Source organism: Hyla sarda, chromosome 12 (genome assembly GCF_029499605.1).
Source record: "Hyla sarda isolate aHylSar1 chromosome 12, aHylSar1.hap1, whole genome shotgun sequence".
Classification (NCBI taxonomy): domain Eukaryota; kingdom Metazoa; phylum Chordata; class Amphibia; order Anura; family Hylidae; genus Hyla; species Hyla sarda.
The window spans coordinates 36,443,488-36,467,366 of record NC_079200.1 but is presented as its reverse complement, the minus strand read 5'-3'; the positions used below and the strand labels follow the sequence as shown (position 1 = coordinate 36,467,366).

The window sequence follows — 23,879 nt, the reverse complement described above, 5'->3', positions numbered from 1 at the left end:
GCTGTTGCAAAACTACAACTCCCAGCATGCTGGGAGTTGTAGTTTTGCAACAGCTGGAGGTGCTCTGGCTGGGAAACACTGACCTATACTATATATTACTATATAGTCCAACATGCTGGGAGTTGTAGTTTTCTTTGGGGCAGCTGCTGAGCCACAGGCTGTATCAGGGCATGCTGGGAGTTGTAGTTAGTAACTAACTGCAACTTCCGAATTTAACTAAAAAAAAAAAGCGATCAAAAAGTCACATTGAAACAAAAATGGTACTGTTAAAGGGGTATTCCAGGAAAAAACTTTTTTATATATATCAACTGGCTCCAGAAAGTTAAACAGATTTGTAAATTACTTCTATTAAAAAATCTTAATCCTTTCAGTACTTATGAGCTTCTGAAGTTAAGGTTGTTCTTTTCTGTCTAAGTGCTCTCTGATGACACCTGTCTCTGGAAACGCCCAGTTTAGAAGCAAATCCCCATAGCAAACCTCTTCTAAACTGGGCATTTCCCGAGACACGTGTCATCAGAGAGGACTTAGACAGAAAAGAACAACTCAACGTCAGAAGCTCATAAGTACTGAAAGGATTAAGATTTTTTAATAGAAGTAATTTACAAATCTGTTTAACTTTCTGGAGCCAGTTGAGATATATAAAAAAGTTTTTTCCTGGTTAACCCCTTTAACCCCTTAACGACGCAGGAGGTATATTTACGTCCTGCGCCGGCTCCCGCGATATGAAGCGGGATCGCGCCGCGATCCCGCATCATATCGCGTCGGTCCCGGCGCTAATCAACGGCCGGGACCCGCGGCTAATACCACACATCGCCGATCGCGGCGATGTGCGGTATTAACCCTTTAGAAGCGGCGGTCAAAGCTGACCGCCGCTTCTAAAGTGAAAGTGAAAGTGACCCGGCTGCTCAGTCGGGCTGTTCGGGACCGCCGCGGTGAAATCGCGGCGTCCCGAACAGCTGATCGGACACCGGGAGGGCCCTTACCTGCCTCCTCGGTGTCCGATCGACGAATGACTGCTCCGTGCCTGAGATCCAGGCAGGAGCAGTCAAGCGCCGATAATGCTGATCACAGGCGTGTTAATGCACGCCAGTGATCAGCATTAGAGATCAGTGTGTGCAGTGTTATAGGTCCCTATGGGACCTATAACACTGCAAAAAAAATGTAAAAAAAAAGTGTTAATAAAGGTCATTTAACCCCTTCCCTAATAAAAGTTTGAATCACCCCCCTTTTCCCATAAAAAAAATAAAACAGTGTAAAAAAAATAAAAAATAAACATATGTGGTATCGCCGCGTGCGTAAATGTCCGAACTATAAAAATATATCATTAATTAAGCCGTACGGTCAATGGCGTACGCGCAAAAAAATTCCAAAGTCCAAAAAAGCGTATTTTGGTCACTTTTTATATCATTAAAAAATGAATAAAAAGTGATCAAAAAGTCCGATCAAAACAAAAATCTTACCGATAAAAACTTCAGATCACGGCGCAAAAAATGAGCACTCATACCACCCCATACATGGAAAAATAAAAAAGTTATAGGGGTCAGAAGATGACATTTTTAAACGTATAAATTTTCCTGCATGTAGTTATGATTTTTTCCAGAAGTGCGACAAAATCAAACCTATATAAGTAGGGTATCATTTTAACCGTATGGACCTACAGAATAATGATAAGGTGTAATTTTTACCGAAATATGCACTGCGTAGAAACGAAAGCCCCCAAAAGTTACAAAATGGCATTTTTTTTTCGATTTTGTCGCACAATGATTTTTTTTTCCGTTTCGCCGTGCATTTTTGGGTAAAATGACTAATGTCACTGCAAAGTAGAATTGGCGACGCAAAAAATAAGCCATAATATGGATTTTTAGGTGGAAAATTGAAAGGGTTATGATTTTTAAAAGGTAAGGAGGAAAAAACGAAAGTGCAAAAACGGAAAAACCCTGAGTCCTTAAGGGGTTAAATACTACAGATCAGGGCGCAAGAAATGAGCCCTCATACAGTCCCGTATAAGGAGAAATAAAAAAGTTATAGGGGTCAGAATAGGAGAAAATGCAGTGGGCCACATGGTTCCTTACCATACCTCATACATGCAGGGATGGTCTGAATGGGTGAAGACAAATCTTTTTCAAATTCTCTACTATTGCATACAGAGTAGGTCACCTACCCTGACTAAGAAAAGGCAGCACCTACTCTGTCAGACTTGTCCCCCTATATGATTTTCCTGCCACTGGGGAAATCCATGGGTGTTCCACATATCACCACATACCAGGATCATCCCACAAGTTCTAACCCAGTTGTCTAGACATCACTATTTGTCCCTTTTCAGATCCTTACATTTTCCCATTTTTCCTGCTCTCAACTTTTTTTTTAAATCATCTGGTGCCAGAAAGTTAAACAGATTTGTAAATTACTTCTATTAAAATTTTTTAATCCTTCCAGTACTTTTTAGGGGCTGTATGCTAAAGAGAAATCCAAAAAAGAAATGCATTTTCTCTGATGTCACGACCACAGTGCTCTCTGCTGACCTCTGCTGTCCATTTTAGGAACTGTCCAGAGAAGGAGAAATCCCCATAGCAAACATATGCTTCTCTGGACAGTTCCTAAAATGGGCAGCAGAGATCAGCAGAGAGCACTGTGGTCATGACATCAGAGGAAATGCATTTCTTTTTTGGATTTCTCTTTAGTATACAGCCCCCAAAAAGTACTGGAAGGATTTAGATTTTTTTTTAATAGAAGTGCTTTACAAATCTGTTTAACTTTCTGGCACCAGTTGATTTAAAAAAAAAAAAGTTTTCTACGGGAGTACCCCTTTAACCTCGGGAACTGACTGGTCACTTGCTTTCTAATATTTGCCATCCCTTGACAGGTGTGATTGTCACCAGATATCCATGTTGTTTCCTTTACCTGTCAGTGGCTCTGGTATTATAGATGATCAATGTCTTGAATACACTCATGTTACCTTTTTTGCTATTTATGTTTATGGATTTTCTGAATTTTTTATGAACTTTTTCATTCTACCTTTTCTTATTCAGTAGCTGCCGGTCTGATCTGTTACTCTTTACTTTTCCATCTTATTATGTGATCAATAAAGACTTGAGTTAATATGTTAGGATTGAGATCAATGAGGAAACGCGATGTGGTGTCTTGTCTGGAAGATGATCTCATCATCTGGTCCTCTCATAACTGGAAATGTATCTATACATAAGGGTGACGGATGCTTTTTCCTAGAACATGGCTCCTGGCCCTTTCTTTATGCATCTATTGCGTAGAGTAGTCAGTGATGCTGTTGGTATATGCATCACTCTCTATAAAACATTTACCTTTTTCATTATTATAATGTGATTACTTCATACAGTTAGGATATGCCTTGTTCTTTCTATTCATCCATAGTCATCCCTAGATGTGGGGCCATAACACCCATATTACTACAACATGTCACCGCTCCTTTTAAAATGCCAAATAAATACAGATGACAGTCTAACATATTCCATTCCTGTGAATGGGATAAACTGCAGCACCAGGTACAGCCAGTACCGTATATACATCGCAGTGCCTGGTAGAAAGCATGGAGGCTACAAAGCTTCCATGTGCTTGGCTGGGGTGTTAGGATTTCGACCCCCGCCAATCTGATTCATAGGCCATTAAAGGGTTACTCCACTAGAAGAAAAAAATTTTTAAATCAACTAGTGCCAGAAAGTTAAACAGATTTGTAAATTACTTCTATAAAAAAAAAAAAAAAATCTTAATCCTTCCAGTTGTTAGGATTCGGCAGGCTGGATGTGGATCCTCTGTGTCAGCGAGGGATTGGCGTGGACCGTACCGGTGGACCGGTTCTAAGCTGCTACTGGTATTCACCAGAGCCCGCCGCAAAGCGGGATGGTCTTGCTGCGGCGGTAGCAAACAGGTCGTATCCACCGGTAACGGCTCAACCTCGCTGACTGCTGAGAAGGCGTGGGACAGAAGGACTAGACAGAGGCGAGGTCAGACGTAGCAGAAGGTCGGGGCAGGCGGCAAGGTTCGTAGTCAATGGTAACGGCAGAAGGTCTGGAAACACTGGTATGGCAATCACAGGAAACGCTTTCACTAGGCACAAGGGCAACAAGATCCGGCAATGCTGGGAAGGGGAAGTGAGGTTATAAAGACGTGGAGCAGGTGGGAGCTAATTACACTGATTGGGCCAGGTACCAATTAGTGGTGCACTGGCCCTTTACATCTTAGAGAGCTGGCGCGCGCGCGCGCCAGGACGTGACAGCCGGGGACCGGGACAGGTAAGTGGATTGGGATGCGATCCGCGAGCGGGCGCGTCCCGCTATGCGAATCGCATCCCTGTCGGCAGTGTCAGTGCAGCGCTCCCGGTCAGCGGGTCTGACCGGGGCGCTGCAGAGAGGAGAACGCCGCGAGCGATCCGGGGAGGAGCAGGGACCCGGAGCGCTAGGCGTAACACCAGTACTTATCAGCTGCAGTATGATCCACAGGAATTTCTTTGCTTTTTGAGTTTCCTTTCTGTCTGACCACAGTGCTCTCTGCTGACACTATTTTTATTAGAAAAATATAAAACTTATCAAATACAAAACACAAAGCAAGCTTAAAGAGGTACTCCGCCCCTGGCATCTTATAAGATAAGATGTTACATCGCTGCGGTCCCGCTGCTGGGGACCCCGGGGATCGCCGCTGCGGCACCCCGCCATCATTACTGACGTAATGACGGGCGATACAGGGGCCGTAGCAGCGTGACGTCATGGCTCCGCCCCTCATGACATCACGGCCTGTTCCCTTAATGCAAGTCTATGGCAGGGGGCGTGGCGACCGCCACGCCCCCTCCCATAGACTTGTATTGACGGGGGCGGACTGTGACATCACGAGGGGCGGAGCCGTGACGCAACGATGCTCCACCCCCTGTATTGCCCGTCATTACGTACAGAGCGATCTCGCTCTGCGCAATAATGATAGCGGGGTCCCGCAGCAGCGATCCCCGGGGTCCCCAGCAGCGGGACCCCGGCGATCTGACATCTTATCCCCTATGCTTTGGATAGGGGATAAGATGTCTAGGGGCGGAGTACCCCTTTAACCAGCTATAACATAAATAAGAAATACTCCTAGAACCAAAAATAAAACCCTGCCTAACCGGCCAGCCCAGATTTACTAAGATGCTAAAATACTAAGATATTAAAATATGCCCAAAATATCTAATCAAACACTCACACGCTTACCGAAAATGAACATAAAAAAAAAAACACAACTTGGCTTCTCAAAATATAAACATAAAAGTTATCATTACCCGACTATAACTCAAAACCGTCCATACTTGGGAACACACAACAAGAAAACTAAACAGAAACGTAGCAAGCACACCTCAGGAAAAAAAAAAGGTGTATATATATTTTTTTTTCATTTTTTTTTTTAATATTTACATTTTTTTTTTGTTTATATATATTTTTTTATATAAATAAAAATAATAATAATCAAAATAATCATATCACACATACATTCACTTCCAAACGACCAAATTAACTGAATCCTCTATCCGGGACTAATGAAAATACCAAAGAAAACATAACAAAACAGACCAAATAACTGAAATAAACAAAATAAACCACATATCAACACAACAACTGGTCCGGCTACCATAACGCTATAACATGAAACAATATGAAACAATATAGATATAACACAATATAGGTAGAAAATCACTAAATATACTATATAAATAAAATATAATATAAACAAAATATATGCACTACAGAAAACACCTACAAAATCAATACAAAACCCTAGGAAAATCCCTACACTAAAGCTGTACCCTCACCCACACCACTCCTCCTGTACATGGGGTCAGAGTCCATACCGTTCTTACAGTTCACAAAGTCCAGTCCTTAACTGACCCATGTCAGGTCCCCCAAAGATGAACACCACCACCCACAAGCACACCCTCCCCACCTACCACTCCTCCCAACCAACTTATACACAAACTTATACACACTGAACCACAACCCACTTTAGGCCCAAGTTTGGTCACCTGTAAGCCCTTCATACCATATCAGCTTAAAAACAAAACAAAAAGCTAGCGTGCACATGCATTAGCCCACCACCGGGAAGAAGGATGGCAGACTTGATACATTCAAAATAATTTTACACTCTTTCCCTAACTCCCCCTACAATTCTCCCTAATTCTATCCCTCCATTCAAACTAACCCTGTTCTCATCCTATCTCTATCCCTATAACACTGTCCCTAACCAAAATAAAGGTACTCTACCCAAAAGGTCTAGTACCTAGGGCACATCAAAAGAAAACCCTCTCCATAGGAGAGAAGCCCTACTGTTACCAAGACTGCCATACTCCAAAGACCTGATCTTCCCGAGGTCACCGGTGATGTTCCTACAGACCTCCACCTCGGAGAGGATTTTCTGTTGGGTGGACACTAAACACCGTGCATTCCACGTGTAGTACCTAACCACTAAACTAACTAAGAATAAAGTGCCCCGGTCTCGGCCACCCAGGGTCCTGAATGCCCTATAAGCCCACTCCGGATAGGTAAGGCCGGCAAGTTGACTCCAGCCGATGGAAGCACCCACCCTGTTGTAAACCCCTATATTAAAGAGACAATGAAGCAGGAAATGGTCCATGCTTTCCAGCGTGTCCCCGCACTCTTCTCGGGGACATCCCCGGTCATCAGAGTTCCTACACTTCAAATTGTCCCTCACATATAGCTTCCCCTCAAAGCAGCGCCAGGCCAAGTCCCAAAATTTCTGGGGGATCCTTTTCATGTTTAAAAGGTACAACCCCACCCTCAGATCCCGACCTGGGCAGTCCCTGAGCGCCAGAGGCTTCTGGAAGTGGGTCAACAGAACCCGTTTGTCAAGGAACTGCCTTGACTGGGTCCTGATCTCCCACACTCCCAGACCCCACCGACGTATCGCTTTCAGAGTCGGGGTAGCATAAGCCGGAAGATATCCATGGGGCGTACGGAGGTCCTTCACTCGCCCTCCTGTCTCCCATTCCTGGAAGAAAGGCCGAAACCATTCCCTGCAGGAGAGTACCCACGGAGAAGCCCTCCCTGACCAGAGGTTTGAGATGTTAGCTTTCAAGAAGGTGTTGGTTAAGAACACCACAGGGTTTACCATAGATAAACCCCCTAGTCTCCTCGTGCAATAGTCTCCTCGTGCGATACGTAACCTCCCTCTTGACTAGGTTCATCCTGTTCCCCCATAACAGTAGGAAAAACATGCTGTAGATCCTAGTATAGTAAGCCTCTGGCAAGATACATACACTGCCCAGATAGATAAACAAGGGGATCAGGTACGATATGATCAGGTGTACCCTTTCCCTGAGGGTCATAGACCAACCCTTCCACTGGTCCACCTTCTGAGCGGCATCCTGGAGCTTACCATCCCAGTTTTTGGTGGGATAATCATCCTGGCCACGTATAAAAGCGGGCTCAAAGGACAACCCTGACGGACTCTGGACCCCACCTCAAACGAGCAGCCAGACCACCCGTTCACCAGAGGGAAACTCTCTGCCCCTGCATACAAGATCATAAGCCAATTAACAAAAGTACTCGGTAAGCCATATCTCAGGAGAACGGACCAGAGGTACTCGTGGTTCACCCGATCAAACGCTTTGGCCTGATCCAGGGACAGCAAGTACCCCTTCCAGAAACCCGCACTACTCCGCTCCACTGCCTCCCTGACACTGAGGACAGCACTTAAGGTGCTTCGGCCTGGAACAGAGCAGTGCTGAGCCCCCGAAAGGAGCCGGGGTGCAAACTTCACCAGCTGATTAAACAGTATCTTGGCCAGAAGCTTCCTGTCCGTATTGAGAAGAGCTATGGGCCTCCAATTCTCAATACGGCTGGGATCTTTACCCTTTGCCAAATTCAATGAGGTCAGCCCGTATTTCTTCTGTCAGAGTGCCCGAGGAGAGACACTCATTGAATACCTCAGTCAAGAGAGGAGCTAAAAACTCCTTAAAGGTCCTGTACCACTTGGATGTTAAGCCATCTGGACCTGGCGACTTCTTAGGGGCAAGCCCCTCGATCGCCAGTCTCACTTCCTCTTCCCTGATTTCTTCTGCCAAAATATCAAGAGAGGGGTCTACCCCTGGCTCAGGAATAGTTTCAGCCAAAAAAGCCGACCTCTTGTCTCGATCTAGATCCTTCCTCCCCAAGAGGTGAGAGTAGAAGGATCTGACGACCTCCAGGATCCCTGATCTGGACCGATTCAGAGATCCTGTACTATCAATCAGTCCTGAAATGACTTTACTACTCACTGACCTCTTACAGTTTCTGTAAGGGTCGGGCGAGCGGTACTTCCCGAAATCCCTCTCAAAAACCAAAGATGCGTGCCTATCGTACTGACACCCCATCAGCAAGGATTTCACTCTGGAAATATCCTCCCGGCTATCTCCAGTCAAGACGAGAAGCTAGATTTTCCTCCTCAGACCCTGATACAAGCGATACCTGTTCAGGGACCTGAGGCTCGAGAGCTGGCGGAAGACCCCCGCAACCCACTTGTTGAATATCTCCCACCACTCTGACTTACTACTACATAAGCCCAGTAACGGTACCTGACTCTGAAGAAAATCCTCAAAGGACTGTCTTATCTCCGCTTCCTCCAGGAGGGACGAATTCAGCTTCCAATAACCTTTTCCCATCCGGGGGGGGGTCTCTGAAACATTCAGGGAAAACAAAATCATACAGTGATCGGAGAACTCCACCTCAACCACGGACACTGCGGAAGAGACTGCTTCCTCCTTTAAATAAAACCAATCTATCCTAGACCTGCGACTACCTTGATGATAGGTGAAACCCGCGTGGCCTGAGGGGCTCCGGATGTGGGCGTCCTCTAGGCGAGCTTCTCTAGCTATGCTAATCAGTGCCACACTATCGCAAGTCAGCGAACCATTGGAGCCTCTCCTATCTTGGGATCTCGTGACAGTTTTGAAGTTCCCTCCAAAGATCACTTGCCGACTCGTAAAAAGAAAGGGTTTAATCCTCATAAAGAGATCTTTACGGCCCGGTTAGTTTGCGGGGCGTAGATGTTAATGAGCCGGAGCTCTTGTCCCTTCATGAAGACATCTAAGATCAGGCGCCTCCCCATTTCTAACTCAATAACCCGTCTGCATTCAACAGGAGAGGTAAAAAGGACCGAGACCCCACTATACGGCTCAGCCGCAAGAGACCAGTGGGAGGGCCTGCGCTCCACTCTCTCCTGGCTTTTACCAGGGAGGCTAGATCTGACAACCTGGTCTCTTGTAAAAAGAAAATGTCAGCTTCAACACGGCCGAGAAAATCAAAGGCTGCAAATCTAGCCGAATCAGACTTTATGCTGGCACAATTAATGGATGCCAAGGTCAGTGGGGTGAGTGCCGCCATCCTGGATGATTGAGTTAGATGGCCTCACCCCTTAAACTTTCTTCCTCTCCTTCCCTCCACCCCCCTCTGAATCGGAGAAAGACCCTTTGCCTCTTTTTAAACTCGGGGATATATCCATCCCAGGATCTTTCCCTCCGGCATCTGGTGTTACCTCCGCCCCTGAGGAAACTGCCCCAAAGGAGGCTCGGCACCTCCTGGAGGCCGCACTGCCTCCTGACCCTCGAGAAGAGGAGGGGAGATAGTATCCCCAAGGGTCTCATATCTATTTGAAAGGACGATCAGAGGGTCGGAGACTGAGTTGTTCCTTCTATGGTCTGAGGTTACAACTGAAGAGGAGGACGGCGCCGCCTTACTCTTACCCTTCTTCCTCCTCTTCTTCTTTTTCTGGCCACCATTTACTGTCTGGTGTGCCCCTCCTTCTCCTCCTCATCCACAGTTTCGGATTCAGAGGCATGACTGGAGGAAGGAGCATCTTGACCTTCTTCCCTACACAGTCTCCCTATCTCCTCATCCAGTTTGGCCCCACCCAAAGCCTCAGAGTTATTCTGCCCTCCTTCTGAGCCAGTGTCTGGAGTGGGACCCCAAGCCACCCCTGGCACCTGGGCATTCTCAAGGGCCCTCTCCAACCTGTGCTTCTCCTCTCGCCTCCGCATAGAGGGGTCTTATGTTTTTCCTTCACTGGCTTTGGTGCCCCCTCTCCTCCAATAGTCCCCACCCCTTCCGGGGCAACCGTTAGGCTCTTCCCAGCCGGGGCGGTCACAGTGTTAGAGAACGAGCGTGGACACCGGCTGAACGGGTGACCTATGTCACCACACAAGTTACACCGAATCTGCCCACAGGTGGCCACCAGGTGACCCACCCTACAGCAGAGGGCGCATATCTGCTGAGTGCAGTTGGCACTAAAGTGGTTTGGGTCACCACACCTGTGACACAGCTTCGGCTGCCCCTGGTAGAAGATCTGAATCCTGTTGCGTCCCAGGAAGGCGGCCGAAGGGATGTGGGTGACCGTGTTCCCTGAAGGCCTGAGACAAACGGAAAAACGTCCAGGCCCCAGACCATATATTGTGCTTGTCAAAGTTCTTCCGGAGGACATCAGTCACCTCCCCAGCCAGGTCCTAATGTCATAACAAGAAAGTGACTCGTTACGGGTCAAAACTGTCACTTTCTTTACCATACTCTGGCGAGATACCGCTTTTACAGCGAAATCTCGCCATCCGGGCTCATTTTTCATCAGCTCATAATTAGACAAAAAGAGATCTAGTCCCTCCGGCCTAACAAAGCTAACGTCAAAATCTGAGGAGCCAAAGGGGTGAATCAGGGCAAAGATGTCACCAGCCCTGAAACCCATCTGGAGAAGAAGCTCCACCACCTTGCCCCTTTAGGGGCACGCATCTTCGCCTTTCCAGACCAAACGGGCCACATTCCTGTGACCTACCTCCTGCCCGGGTGTCTGGAGGGACCATACTGTCTCCCCATTCCTTTCTCGGAACGCTCCCAGACCATGTCTCTCCACCCAAAAAGACAGGTCCATCTCCTTTCCCTCTACCTGGAGCATCCTTTCTCCTCTCTTTTGTGCCTCCAGGAGGCGCCGTTGCAACTGACCATCACCAGATGCAGGAGGTAAAGATCCTACTGAACCCCCAGCCGCCACACTTGCATAACTCCTGGCGACCGGGGGGGGCAGCTGGACCAGACACCGTCCCTACATCCCCGCCTAGGCCACCTGTACTGCCACAAAAGCCACTCTTATTCCTACCATCCACACCACTACTACTACTCTCATTCACACCACTACTCCTCCCAACCGCACCACTACCACTCCTCTTATTCACACCACTATCACCCCTCCTATTCACTCCACTATCACCACTCTTTTTCACTTCACTGCCACTCCTCCCGATCACTCCACTACCACTCCTCTCATTCACTCCACTACCACTCCTCCCATCTACACCACTACCACTCCTCCCATCTACACCACTACCACTCCTCCCATCTGCACCACTACCACTCCTCCCATTTACATCACTACCACTGCCACATTCACCCCTCTCATCCACAGCATTACCACTCCCATCTTTCACACACCTTATATTAACATTGCTTTTATTGACAGTATTTTTGGGATCAACAGCTGCTTCACCCACTACCTCTGGGCTGGCATGGACATGCTTTAGCTTGGCCTTCTTGTACATTCTCAGATCACTGGCAGCTGCCATTGTCGGCGACGCTGACTCCTCCTCCATTCGAGATGTTACAGCCGACATCACCTCCCGAAGCTTAGGCTGCCCCTCCGGGCGCACCTTCACCCCTCCTCCTGCCATTGATGTGAAGGGACTCCCCTCTCTCACAGGGGAGATCCCTGCAGTGCCCGCGCCACACACTGCGCCCAACCGCACAGGCTCAGCAGCAGGTTCTGACACTTGGATGCTTTCCCCCCCCCCCCCCCTCCTCACAGGGGAGTGCCCCGCAGCACCGACACTACTAGCAGTGCCCAGGGGACCGCCCCCCAAGCAGAAGATCTCACCACACACCTCAGGTGCCTGGACACTTCCCACTTCCCCCCTCCCCCCCCCCCCCCCCCTCTCTCAGGGAAGTGCCCCGCAGGGCTGGTAACATTGCCCACAATACATGGGGAACCGCTCCCCTTGCACACTGCCGCATAACTATTGCCCACCATTAGCCCGTCCTGCTCTTCCCTACCAGCAGGACGCATGACCGTAGCACCAGCGGCCATGTTGGATGCAGCATTGTACCCCCCTTGCTGGTCCCGTTCCACAGCAGAAGCGGGATCTGGCAGGGTGGGGGGCCCAGCAGCCTGAACCAACTTTTCAGGTGGCCCAGACTGCTGGATAGGAGAGAAAACAAACTTTATCTGCTCCTCAGCCTTTTTCTTCTTCTTCTTTTTCTTCCTCTTACTCTCCTCAGGGCCCAGGTCCTGGCCAAAACTGAAATTTTCCAGACTGGTGGGTGACTCCTGCATCACTATGGCCCGCAGGAGCCCCCCACCGACCGGTCCACTGTCACCGCCATCACTGTCACTTTCCTCAGAGGTGGCTGGTAAGGTGACTTGGGCAGGGTTGATGTAATCCGCACTCGGGGTGACAGAGGTCTTAGGGGTACACGGGGTATCACACACATCCCCCTCACTCTCATCACCCTCACTGCCGCCATCTCCCTCACCACCTTCCTTCATCTTCTCCTCCGTGACACACAGGCACTCTTCCTCCCCCTGACTATCCTCTTCCTCCTTCACAGGGGTCCGCATGGTTTTATAGCAGCCTTCATTCTTTAATTTTTCTTTAAACATGCCCGCTCCCTCTATAATCAGCATTCGGGCTCTCACCACCTCCTGCTCCTCTGCCTTCAGCTCACACCCTGGCAGCAAACCTTGCCCTCATGGCTTTGGCAGAGTTACCGTATTTACCCAAATATCCATGGTAAAATGAGGGTGCGTGTGTGTGCATGCGTATACCCCGATACACCCCCAGGAAAGGCAGCGGGAGAGAGGCCGTCGCTGCCCGCTTCTCTCCCCCTGCCTTTCCTGGGGTCTAGAGCCCTGCTGCCGCCACTTCTCTCCCGCTGGCTATCGGTGCCGCTGCCCGTTCTCTCCCCCTGACTATTGGTGACGAGTGACGTCATTGCACCGTGCAGCGCATAGCAACGACGCAGGGGACGCACACCGGAGGCCTGAAGCAGCGCGGACCCGACCCCGGCAACAGGTAATTATGCAACCGGGGATGGGGGGAGGCAACGGGGCAGCGGCGCCGGCAATGGGTGCAGCTGCCCCTTCTCTCCCCCTGTCTGTCGGCGCCGCTGGCCCATTGCGGGCGCCGCTTCTCTCCGTCTGGCTATTGGCACCGGCAATGGGGCGCCGGCACCGATAGTCAGGGGGAGAGAACGGGCAGTGGCGCCGATAGCCATGGGGAGAGAAGGGCCGGCAGCAGGGCTCTAGACCCCAGGGCAGGCAGTGGCAGAGAAGCCGGCAGCGCTGGCGGTCTCTGCACCTGCAAAGCCGCTGCAGTTTATTGATTTAAAGCGCCCGCTTTAAATCATTGAACTGCAGCGGCTTATTGGCGTATAACACGCAGGTAGACTTTAGGCTAAAAATTTTAGCCTAAAAAGTGCGTGTTATACGCCGATAAATACGGTATCTGTTTGGTAGCGGGCAAACTTCAGGTCTTCCCTTATGATTTTCAGCTTTTTCCCCAGCTGCTCATATTCCACCAGCTTTGCCTGCATGCGGGAACCGAAATTGCTGGGGTTCCATAATATCAGACACAGTCCCCGAAGACATAACCATAAGCTTCTTACCGGACGCCTTGCGGTTTCCAGCGACGGACGGGGGAGTGGGCTCCACATTACTGCGGAGCCTGCTGGATCTTCTCACCCCGTCCTGGGAATCGGCCGTAGCTCTCTCACTCCCACCCCCCGCCGGCCTAGTTGGAAGGGTGGAAGTCTGGGGCTCCATAGCAGGAGGCTCTCCCAAGGAAGCTGCCACCCTCCTGGGGAAAAGGCTGTAGGAAACACTGCTTCAATTCTCTCTCTCTGGAAAACTCTGGAAGTCAGACACACCCAACAGCTCCTGTGTTCCACAGGAAGTGCTCTCTGCTGACACCTCTGTCCATGTCAGGAACTGTCCAGAAAAGAATAGGTGTTCTATGGGGATTTTCTCCTACTCTGGACAGTTCCTAAAATGGACAGAGGTGTCAGCAGAGAGCACTGTGGTCGGACAGAAAGAAAATTCAAAAAGAAAATAACTTCCTGTGGATCATACAGCAGCTGATAAGTACTGGAAGGATTAAGATTGTTTTAATAGAAGTAATTTGCTCATCTGTTTAACTTTCTGGCACCAGTTGATTTAAAAAAAAATGTTTTCCAGTGGAGTACCCCTTTAATATAAAAGTCCTGAAAAACCACTTTAACACTTTAGATGCTCTTCCTAGCGCCCTGGTTATCTAATCTTTTAAAGTTTCTGATGCCCAAGCTGGGTATACACATGAGAAAGGTCAGCTGGACTCCCCAACATAAATTGTTTGTCTACCACTGGGGGCAAAAGAGTCTGATCCAAAGAGAAATGCTGGATTTTATGCTGCTGCCAGTGGGGTCTGGCAGCAAGTTATTCATTCATCACTTTGAGGGATCAGGTTATATGCTGCCCATAAAGTCTATGGAGAGGGGGAAAGAATGTGAATGTCTGGAGCAAGGCAGAGGCTTTTTACTTTGTGTGTTTGCAGTGGAGACATTGTAGAGGCTAGGCTGCACCCAGTAACTCAGAGACAACTGATAGGGAGAAAACTGGTTTAAAATAAAAAAAGGCATGTACAAGTTATATAATGTCCAGAATTAGTGTTGGGTTGGGCTCCACTTTGAAACTCTGTCAGAAATGGGATTCTGCTGCATCAGAATTTCTGAACAAAGGGATTCTGCTGCACAGTGCACATGACAGAATTATAGTGGCAGCAATGTGTGGCGGCCACCCTCGGAATCTCCAGCTGGAATATTTCCATCCGGAGATTCCGTAATGTGAACCCAGCCTTATTTCACATGTACACAGGACAGCTTATCCTGAAAAATTACCTAAAAAGGGCAAGCATGTTTTAAAAAATTAGAAGCGGTATTCAATGAGTTTCCCAGAAATTTGTAGGATCTTAAGTCTACTTGTGATGTCTGATTTTGTGTTCTTCTGTTTTGGGGTTCAGACTTTGACAGTTTTTGTCTAAGCAGTTTTCTATTCTCCCTGGCTAGGGAATAGCTAATGCTCTGAGCCAATTGCAACTCGGGTGTGGCTATTTACACCTGAGCGCTCCTGCACTCTGTGCTGGTTATTTGGGCATCTGTGCTTCTCTGTCTGTTTTAGACTGTCTGTTAATATCTGAGTTTTACCATGGTTTAATATTCCTGTTGGATATAGATTTTAGACTGTTTGGTTTTTAGTACTTTTGTCGGTTTTTAGGATTATGTATGTCCGTTCTGTTTTACCTTTTGATATCTGTCTGTGTTCACACTCAGTTTTGTGCTTGTATTCCTGTTTAGAGTCCTGACCTGTATTCCTCCATGTTTTGGAATTTGGCTTTTGTGGAGTGTTCAGATTCATCCGGTTCTCTGTCTAGTATTCTGTGTATTTATATTTCTGTTTCCTTCTAGGCCAGTATCCTGATTACACGGTGTAGTATGCCCGCTGGCTAGAAGTCTATTTGGAGTTATTATTGCTGTCTACTCCTTTTTTTGGAGTGGGGTGTCCAGTGTGTTTCTGTTCTGTGTCCCAGTGTGAACAGTGTTCTATGTTTACCTGACCTTTTGTAGTGATTTACATTCAGTTCTTCTGTTCATCCCCTGCATATCCTGGTTTATGCTGTTTACTGATTATATACCTTGTCTTGTTCATTATTTCATGTCTGCTGTTTATCTTGGTTACTGAACTGTGTTAGTACACTACATCCTGCCCTGTTTGCTTGTTTATATTCTGTCTGGTATATTCGGTTGTTTGGTAGTTTTCCCATTTTATGTTTCTGGCCTTTGACCGACTATATTATATTATGACCAGCACAGTGCTTGTCAATCCACAGTTTAGGGCGGATGGGCAAGTAGGCAGGGAAAGTGTCCTAGGGACAGCTTAGGGCTCAATCTCCCTGTCCACCCAGTCTGTCATGACACTACTCTTGCAGCCTAGGCCACCATATTGTGTCTTCACTGTTGTGATATTTCCTTAGGGTTACCTGGAAGAGCTGGTCCGTTTGAGAGAGTCTCAGCTGAAGAATCTGGAAGCGGAGAATAAGAGGCTGACTCAAAGACTCAACGAACAGGCGGAACAGGGTCTTCAGGAGAAGCATCAGCTGGAGGGAGTTATCCTGGAACTGCAGGAACAGCTGTGAGTGAGACAAAGCACATGGACATCATCCAAGTCGATATGTCATTGTATAAGGCTAGTTTCATACTGCGTTGAGTCTCTATAACGGGTATCTGTCGGCAGCTATGGGGGAGAGTAGCCAGACTGAAAAGTGTGGTCTGCTGCATTATTCAGTCCTGTTAAAATAGCATATATGGCCTGAAATGAGACGGTAGGTGATTCCTATTGGGTCATTTATATGAATGGCATCTGATGCTCTCTGCCCACAGTATATATAGGCATCCCTCTCTTGGCAGAATGCCGACACACATCTATGACTGAGGGTCAAAATGCAGTATGAACCTAGCCTTAGTGAGAAACATACGTTCTATAGGGAAAATCTGTTTGAGTATAGACTGTAGCCTTCTCCAAATGCTCCTCAGAAATCTCAGGCACCATCTAACACAGCACTTATCTTTTGGAAGTCTCGTTTATTAGACATTTGTTCATGGGATATATTCATAGCAACCTCTGGTTGGCCATGTACGTCTGAAATGGCACCGATTCATCTTGTCTTAACACTCCTACATGTCTGTCCTACGCACGGACCTTCCATACACATGTCCTCCACAAGTACATGCCCTTTTACCCAGAAACCATGCTCTGATCATGCATCGAAACCCATCACTAAACTCTCATTGAACATACCCTCACCAAACAGGAGCATGCAAACGTAAAGTGCATGAATTTACAGTAGGTAAAAAAAAAAGCCACATAAACCTAAAAAAATGAAAGATTTAACCACCATAGGATTGTCTGATGTGGGTTGTTCCTGGGAGGGGGTGGGAAGATCTAATTAACATGGGCTCCGTCGTAGGTCACATCATGCTATAGGGCCTACATTCTGATGACTGCAACCTTTGCCAGTCATACCCATCATGCACTGTGGCATTTCATAACTAGAGCATTCTCTCCCTGTAATTCTAGCACTGGGCTACTCCCTTCTGAAAATGCCCCCATCAAACAGTTCAACTCCAGCATTGGGGCCCCTCTGGTAAACCAGTGGCCCTCCCTGGGCGCCCTTAATGATAACGAGACATCTGTTAAGCCCTCGCTGTACAGGAGGTAAGACACACACCACAAGCCACCTTTAGTCTGATCGTTCTTATGTCCTAATGTTAACTCATCACAAACTGACTCATTATGAAGGAATTGTCCACTTTTTGTTTTTTTATGTCTGTTGTCTGTGATTGTGAAAATAGTATGATACCGTATTTCTGTGGAATCAAACTTCATTTAGGTTTTCATATTCTCTCCTCTTACTGCTATTGTCCATTTTGCTTCACACAGGGGGTGCCCCAGTGACCCCATGTCTGGTACTCCTACCAATCAGACGTGTATGATGTATCTAAAGCTGGCCACACGCTTATCGACTGATTTCCCCCCTATATACGCGCACGTTCAGCATAGTTGAGCGTCCATATGTGTCAAATTGACTCCCTTCTTGAATTGGCCTTTCTCCTTGAGAACAATTTTTTTTAAAAATTAAACATACTCCATTCTTCTCTTCCAGATGTCTACCATCAGAAGGGACAAAACCCAAACCTGACAGTGCAGGGGGTCCAGTCCTAAACTTCCCTTTCCAGAGTCCTAGTTATGCCTAGTCTTAATCCTTAGTTGTTGTTAGTATCATGCTGATCATTTTCAGAAGTGATCCATTATTAAAGGGGTACTCCGGCCCTGAGAACTCTTATCCCCTATCCAAAGGATAGGGGATAAGATGTCTGACTGCTGGGGACCCCCACATTCTTGCATTCGGTGGTGTGCAGCTCAAACTGCAGGGTGCCAACCACGGGGCCGGAGTATCGTAACTTCATGACTCCGCCCCCGTGTGACGTCACGCCCCACCCCCGGCTATGCAAGTCTATGGGTGCCGTGGTCCCCCCCCCCCCCCCCCCCCCCCCATAGACTTGCATAGCGGGGCGTGACATCACGATACTCCGGCCCCATGGTCGGCACCCGGCAGTTTGTGAGCTGGCAGCGCGGCGTGCAGCTCAAAGGGGTAGGTGCCGAATGCAAGATTGCAGGGGTCCCCAGCGGCGCGACCCTCGTGCTCAGACATCTTATCCCCTATCCTTTAGATGGGGATAAGACATCTTAGGGCCGGAGAACCCCTTTAAAGCCAGGAGGGAGTGAAAATTAACCCTTTCTCACATCGCATGAAGGGGGAGATTTATCAAAACCTGTCCAGAGGAAAAGTTGCCCATAGCAACCAATCAGATCGCTTCTTTCATTTTGCAGAGGCCTTGTTAAAAATGAAAGTAGCGATCTGATTGGTTGCTATGGGCAACTTTTCCTTTGGACCGGTTGTGATAAATCTCCCCCATATTCCACTGTGCCACAGGCTTCACATAGATATTCAAAAAAAAGCGATTGTTTAGTATGGATGACCACATTGTGTTCAGGAAAACGGATGGCCGACAATAAGGAGGTATCTGCAGAGCACAGAATAGGGGTAAGCCTAAAACAATTGTGGAAAGTCCATTGACTCACTGTCTACATAGCAACGACGGTCTCCATCGCTGATGTAATGTACGTTGTTCTTCTCCACAGACACAGCTATCTGAGCACAGAACATCTTTCCGCTGAGCTCAGCCTGAGCTCCGAATCCCAAAGGGGGGAAGCAAAACAGGATGGGGAACCATGGGGTCCTATTGGTAAGAAGGGTTATTCTAGCCTCTTCAGAAGGATGGAGTATGAATTTCGCAACAGTCTAGTATAGAGACTAAGGCAGATACAGTGGCCCCTCAACATACGATGGTAATCCGTTCCAAATGGACCATCGTTTGTTGAAACCATCGTATGTCGAGGGATCCGTGCAATGTAAAGTATAGGACAGTGGTCTACAACCTGCGGACCTCCAGATGTTGCAAAACTACAATTCCCATCATGCCCAGACAGCCAACGGCTGTCCGGGCATGCTGGGAGTTGTAGTTTTGCAACCCAGTTTGAAGACCACTGGTATTGGAGGTTATACTCCCCGGCATCCTCGCTCTCCGTCGCCGCCATCACGTCGCTACGCACGCCGCTCCTATTGGATGACGGGACGGCATGCGCAGTGACGTGATGACGACGATAGAGAGCGCCGACGATGCAGGGGATCCTGAAGAGGACGCGCCGGAGCCCCGAGGACAGGTAAGTGATCGTCAACGGACCACACGGGGCACCGTAAACGGCTATCCGGGGGCAGCTGAAGCAGTCTGCACTGCCTGATAGCCGTTTATGCGATGGCCCCGACATACAAAAGCATCGTATGTTGATGCTACCTCTGAGAGGCCATCGTATGTTGAAATGATCGTATGTCGGGGCCATGGTAGGTCGGGGGGGTCAGCCGTTGGGCCGTTGGCTGTCCGGGCATGCTGGGAGTTGTAGTTTTGCAACAGCTGGGGGCACCCTGGTTGGGAAACACTGCCCTATAGCTATACTATACCTATTCAGCTGGAAAGCGACCTATTGAGAAACACTGGGTTGCATAATGTGTATGCTTGATTAGAAGTTGTATTTGGCTAACCTAAAGTTTTTGTTTCCAGGTAAGGACCCCACTCCATCAATGTTGGGCCTGTGTGGATCTTTGGCATCTATTCCCAGCTGTAAATCTTTGCCAAGCCTGAAATCCAATGAATGCCTTGTCAGTAATAGCAGTGAGACAAGTCCTGCCGGGAGCCCCAGCTGAAGCTTTTTTTTGCTAGACATTTCTACCATGTTAAGTCCTGGCTGCAAGATAAGAAGCCCACTCCGACTGAATATACCATTACATGTTCCCATGTATATGCACGGGCACGGCTAGGACCTCCAACCTTTATCATGCCACTTTCTGACAAAAGAATATTAATCATATATGAGAGATCTATAGAATAGCACACAACTTCTGATCCAAAACCCAACAGAAGACTAAGAAAGTCAAGGATGACCAGTTCTTCGCACCTTTACTTGTGACCGATCGCGACCCCTGATGGAGACTCTATAAATCAAACTATTTTATCATTTCGGTCCAACATGATACAAGTGAACGAGTTCCTTAACTTCATCCACCTTTTCAAACAATTGACTCCATATTTTTCCCCATGACTGTCATGGACCAACTGGAGACCTTCAACTCATGAACCCTAGGGCAGAAGTTGGCTCCATTCCATCTTCATCATCATCGTATGTTGTGTATTTTACCACTGATACAAAACTGTGGTTGTCATGAAAACTGCCTTTTCCAGAGGATGCTGTGCAACTCTGTCCATTAAACTGATAAACTGTGAGCGTTTGTAATTGGTCAGTGTGTAGGGGGCGAGGGGGTCAAACCTATGAAGCAGGATTTTGGTTAAAGGGGTACTCCGGCACTAAGACATCTTATCCCCTATCCAAAGGCTGTCATGCCCCCTCCCATAGGCTTGTATTGAGGGGGCGGAGCGTGATTTCACAAGGGGGCGGGGCCGTGATGTCACAATGCTCCTGCCCCCGTTTTCGCCAGTAATCAGACCCGGAGCGAACATGCTCCGAGGACTAATAACGGGGTGCTGTGTGCATGATCACGGGGGTCCCCAGCAGCGGGACTCCCGCGATCAGGCATCTTATCCCCTAGCCGGAGTACCCCTTTAAGGATACAGACCAATTGATGCATTTAGTGTTGGGCCTTTTTTCTATTCGTAGACAATGTAAGAAACTGTCCCTGGATATGCTGGGAGACATGTTAGTTTTAGCCTTTAAAGGGGTATTCTGGTGTAATTTTTTTATTTTATTTTTTTTTTAAATCAACTGGTGCCAGAAAGTTAAACAGATTTGTAAATTACTTCTATTAAAAAACTTTAATCCTTCCAGTACTTATTAGCTGCTGAATACAAGGAAATTCTTTTCTTTTTGGAACACAGAGCTCTTTGCTGACAATCATGAGCACAGTGCTCTCTACTGACATCTCTGTCCATTTTAGGAACTGTCCAGAGCAGCATATGTTTGGCCATTTTAAGAACTGTCCAGAGTAGGAGAAAATCCCCATAGCAGAGATGTCAGCAGAGAGCACTGTGCCTGTGATTCAGCAGAGAGCTCTGTGTTCCAAATAGAAAATAATTTCCTCTGTAGTATTCAGCAGCTAATAAGTACTGGAAGTATTAACATTTTTTATTAGAAGTAATTTACAAATCTGTTTAACTTTCTGGCACCAGTTGATTTAAAAAAATAAAAGTTTTCCACCAGAGTACCCCAACATCTGATATAACAGACAGGGGATAAGGGTAGGGGATAAGATGTCTGCTTGTGGGGGGTCCCACCACTAGGACCCCGCGATCTCTCTGCAACACCCAGCATTCATTTAGAATGCTGGGTGCGGGTGGCTGGAATTGTGACGTCACGGCCACACCCCCTCAATTCAAGTCTATGGGAGGGGACGTGGCGGCTGTGACCTCACGAGAAGCGTGGCCGTTACGTCACAACCCCAGCCGCCCATTCCGAGCGTTCGGAACAAAATGTTCCAAACGCTGGGGCAGCGAAGTACGCCTTTAAATCATGCCAGGAAGGAAGAGTGGGGCTTGCTTCACAGACTGCAGGTGTGAACTGTGTATTAAATTGAGACACATGGGGAACGGAAATAACTTCAACTACATCCTGTGGTCATGGCATCTAGATGGTTAGACAGCTACTATCAATTTGTGGTAGAGCAGATTGGAGTACAAAGTAGTTAAGATTAGTGTTGAGCACGAATATTCGTAATGCAAATTTTTATTGCGAATATCTGCTTTTCTCGATTTCGCAGATATTTAGAATATAATGCTATATATTTGTAATGACAATTTTTTTTTAATATGCAATATGCAAATTTGTATGCGAATTTTACATTCGAATAGGAGTCTATCATGGCTCAGTTTTTTTTTTCACATACATATTTTATGCGAATTTTTGCGTGGAAAAAAAAAGTTAATGACCATAGCGAATAGGACGAATAATCGTCAATAGATTTGCAAAATATCGCAAATTCAAATATGGCCCCTGCTGCTCATCACTAGTTAAGATGGCAGCCAGGAGCCTAGTGAAGGTCCCTAGGTCTGCCATCTTTGTACTCCTAACTTAAACATACTTGCTTCCCTGCAACCACAGTTATGGCGGCACCTGGTCTCTGCTGCGCTATCCATCCTGTCATGCCAACAATACATCACACTGACACTCACTGGCTAAGGTGGGACATAGCTGCAAGAGCCCTCCCTCCCCCTAAAAAGGCACAATTTCTTTTTTTGCTATAGAATAAACGGTAAAATAAAAAAAGCTACTTATTCCTTAAAAAAAAAAAAAAAAAAAATGTATGGCTTCCAGAAGAGAAGAAGGAAAAACTATAAAGCTGTCCCTATAAAAAGTGTGCGCCGACTTTGTGCTTACCAATGGTTCTTGGTTCCGTTAATAGCGGACATAAATGTGGGCAGCACTTGCGAAGAAGCCAAGTTATCAAATGTTTCTATTTCCTCACAGTCCAACTTAAGGTATATTCTGCCTGCAGGAGATCTACAATGGTAGGGACTGTACTGCCTGTAGATTACTCCTTGTAAATTTGGTTTCCTGGCCTGTTTCGGCATCCCGGCTCTGAGAGCGCCAAAGAAAAGTGCTATAGAGTAAGAGCAAATCCCCATAGCTATCCTGCACCGGACAGTTCCTGATATGGACAGAGGTGTCAGCAGAGAGCACTGTGGTCAGACAGGAAATTCAAAAAGAAAAGAACTTCCTGTGGAGCATACAGCAGCTCATAAGTACTGGAAGGATTAAGATTTTTAAATAGACGTAATTTACAAATCTGTTTAACTTTCTGGCACCAGTTGATTTAAAAAAAAAAATTCCAGGGGGAGTACCCATTTATTGGGTTACCACATACTGATGAACCAACCTTAGAATAGGGCATCAATATTTGATTGGTGGGTTGTCAACAGACACTACCACAACCGAACAGCTGTTCTGCCTGTAGCCACTACAACCAGTGTTTTTCCCAAATGGGGTACCTCCAGCTATTGCAAAACTACAACTCCCAGCATGCCCGGACAGCAGTTGGCTGTCCAAGCATGCTGGGAGTTGTAGTTTTGCAACAGCTGTAGGCACCCCAGCTGGGAATCACTGCACTACAACAGCGTTTTTCAACAAGCTTGCCTCTAGCAGTGGCAAAACTACATCTCCCAGCATTACCAGATGACTTTTGGCTGTCTAGGCATGCTGGGAGTTGTAGATTTACAACAGCTGGAGGGAAACAAGCTGGTTGGGAAACGCTGCACATGTAGTGCGCGGAGCTGACTGCTTCTGGCCTTATACACCATGCAGATCCTAAAGAACAGCTGATCAGAGAGGGTGCTGTGGGCATCAAGCAAATGCTGATGACCTATCCCTAAAGCATTGTTTCCCAATCAGGGTGCCTCCAGCTGTTGCAAGGCTACAATTCCCAGCATGCCCGGACAGCCGATGGGGGTTGTAGTTTTGCAACAGCTGGAGCAACCCTGATTGGGAAACACTGCCTGAGGGATAGGCCCTCAATCTGTGAAATCGGAAAGCCCCTTTAACCTCACCGGAGTGAACCCTGATGAAAAAGGTCAACATACACTAGAATGCAGTGCACTAATATGCAGTGGTACTTTGTAGGGCTTTTCCAGACAGAATAAAATGGATAG

General features: G+C 47.4%; 1 protein-coding gene across 2 annotated transcripts in view; it reads left to right on the top strand.

The window, feature by feature from the left end:
• Positions 1-20,507, top strand: part of RUNDC3A (RUN domain containing 3A) — a 43,172-nt gene extending 22,665 nt beyond the window's left edge. The window contains exons 8-11 of one of the 2 annotated variants that reach the window (XM_056547561.1): positions 16,082-16,239; positions 17,185-17,322; positions 18,811-18,914; positions 19,788-20,507. In XM_056547561.1, coding sequence (XP_056403536.1) covers positions 16,082-16,239; positions 17,185-17,322; positions 18,811-18,914; positions 19,788-19,930 — 543 coding nt within the window. In that variant the 3' untranslated portion in view covers positions 19,931-20,507. The remainder of the gene's footprint in view (positions 1-16,081; positions 16,240-17,184; positions 17,323-18,810; positions 18,915-19,787) is intronic. The other variant, XM_056547562.1, reaches the window with a different exon arrangement.
• Positions 20,508-23,879: the final 3,372 nt, after the last annotated feature.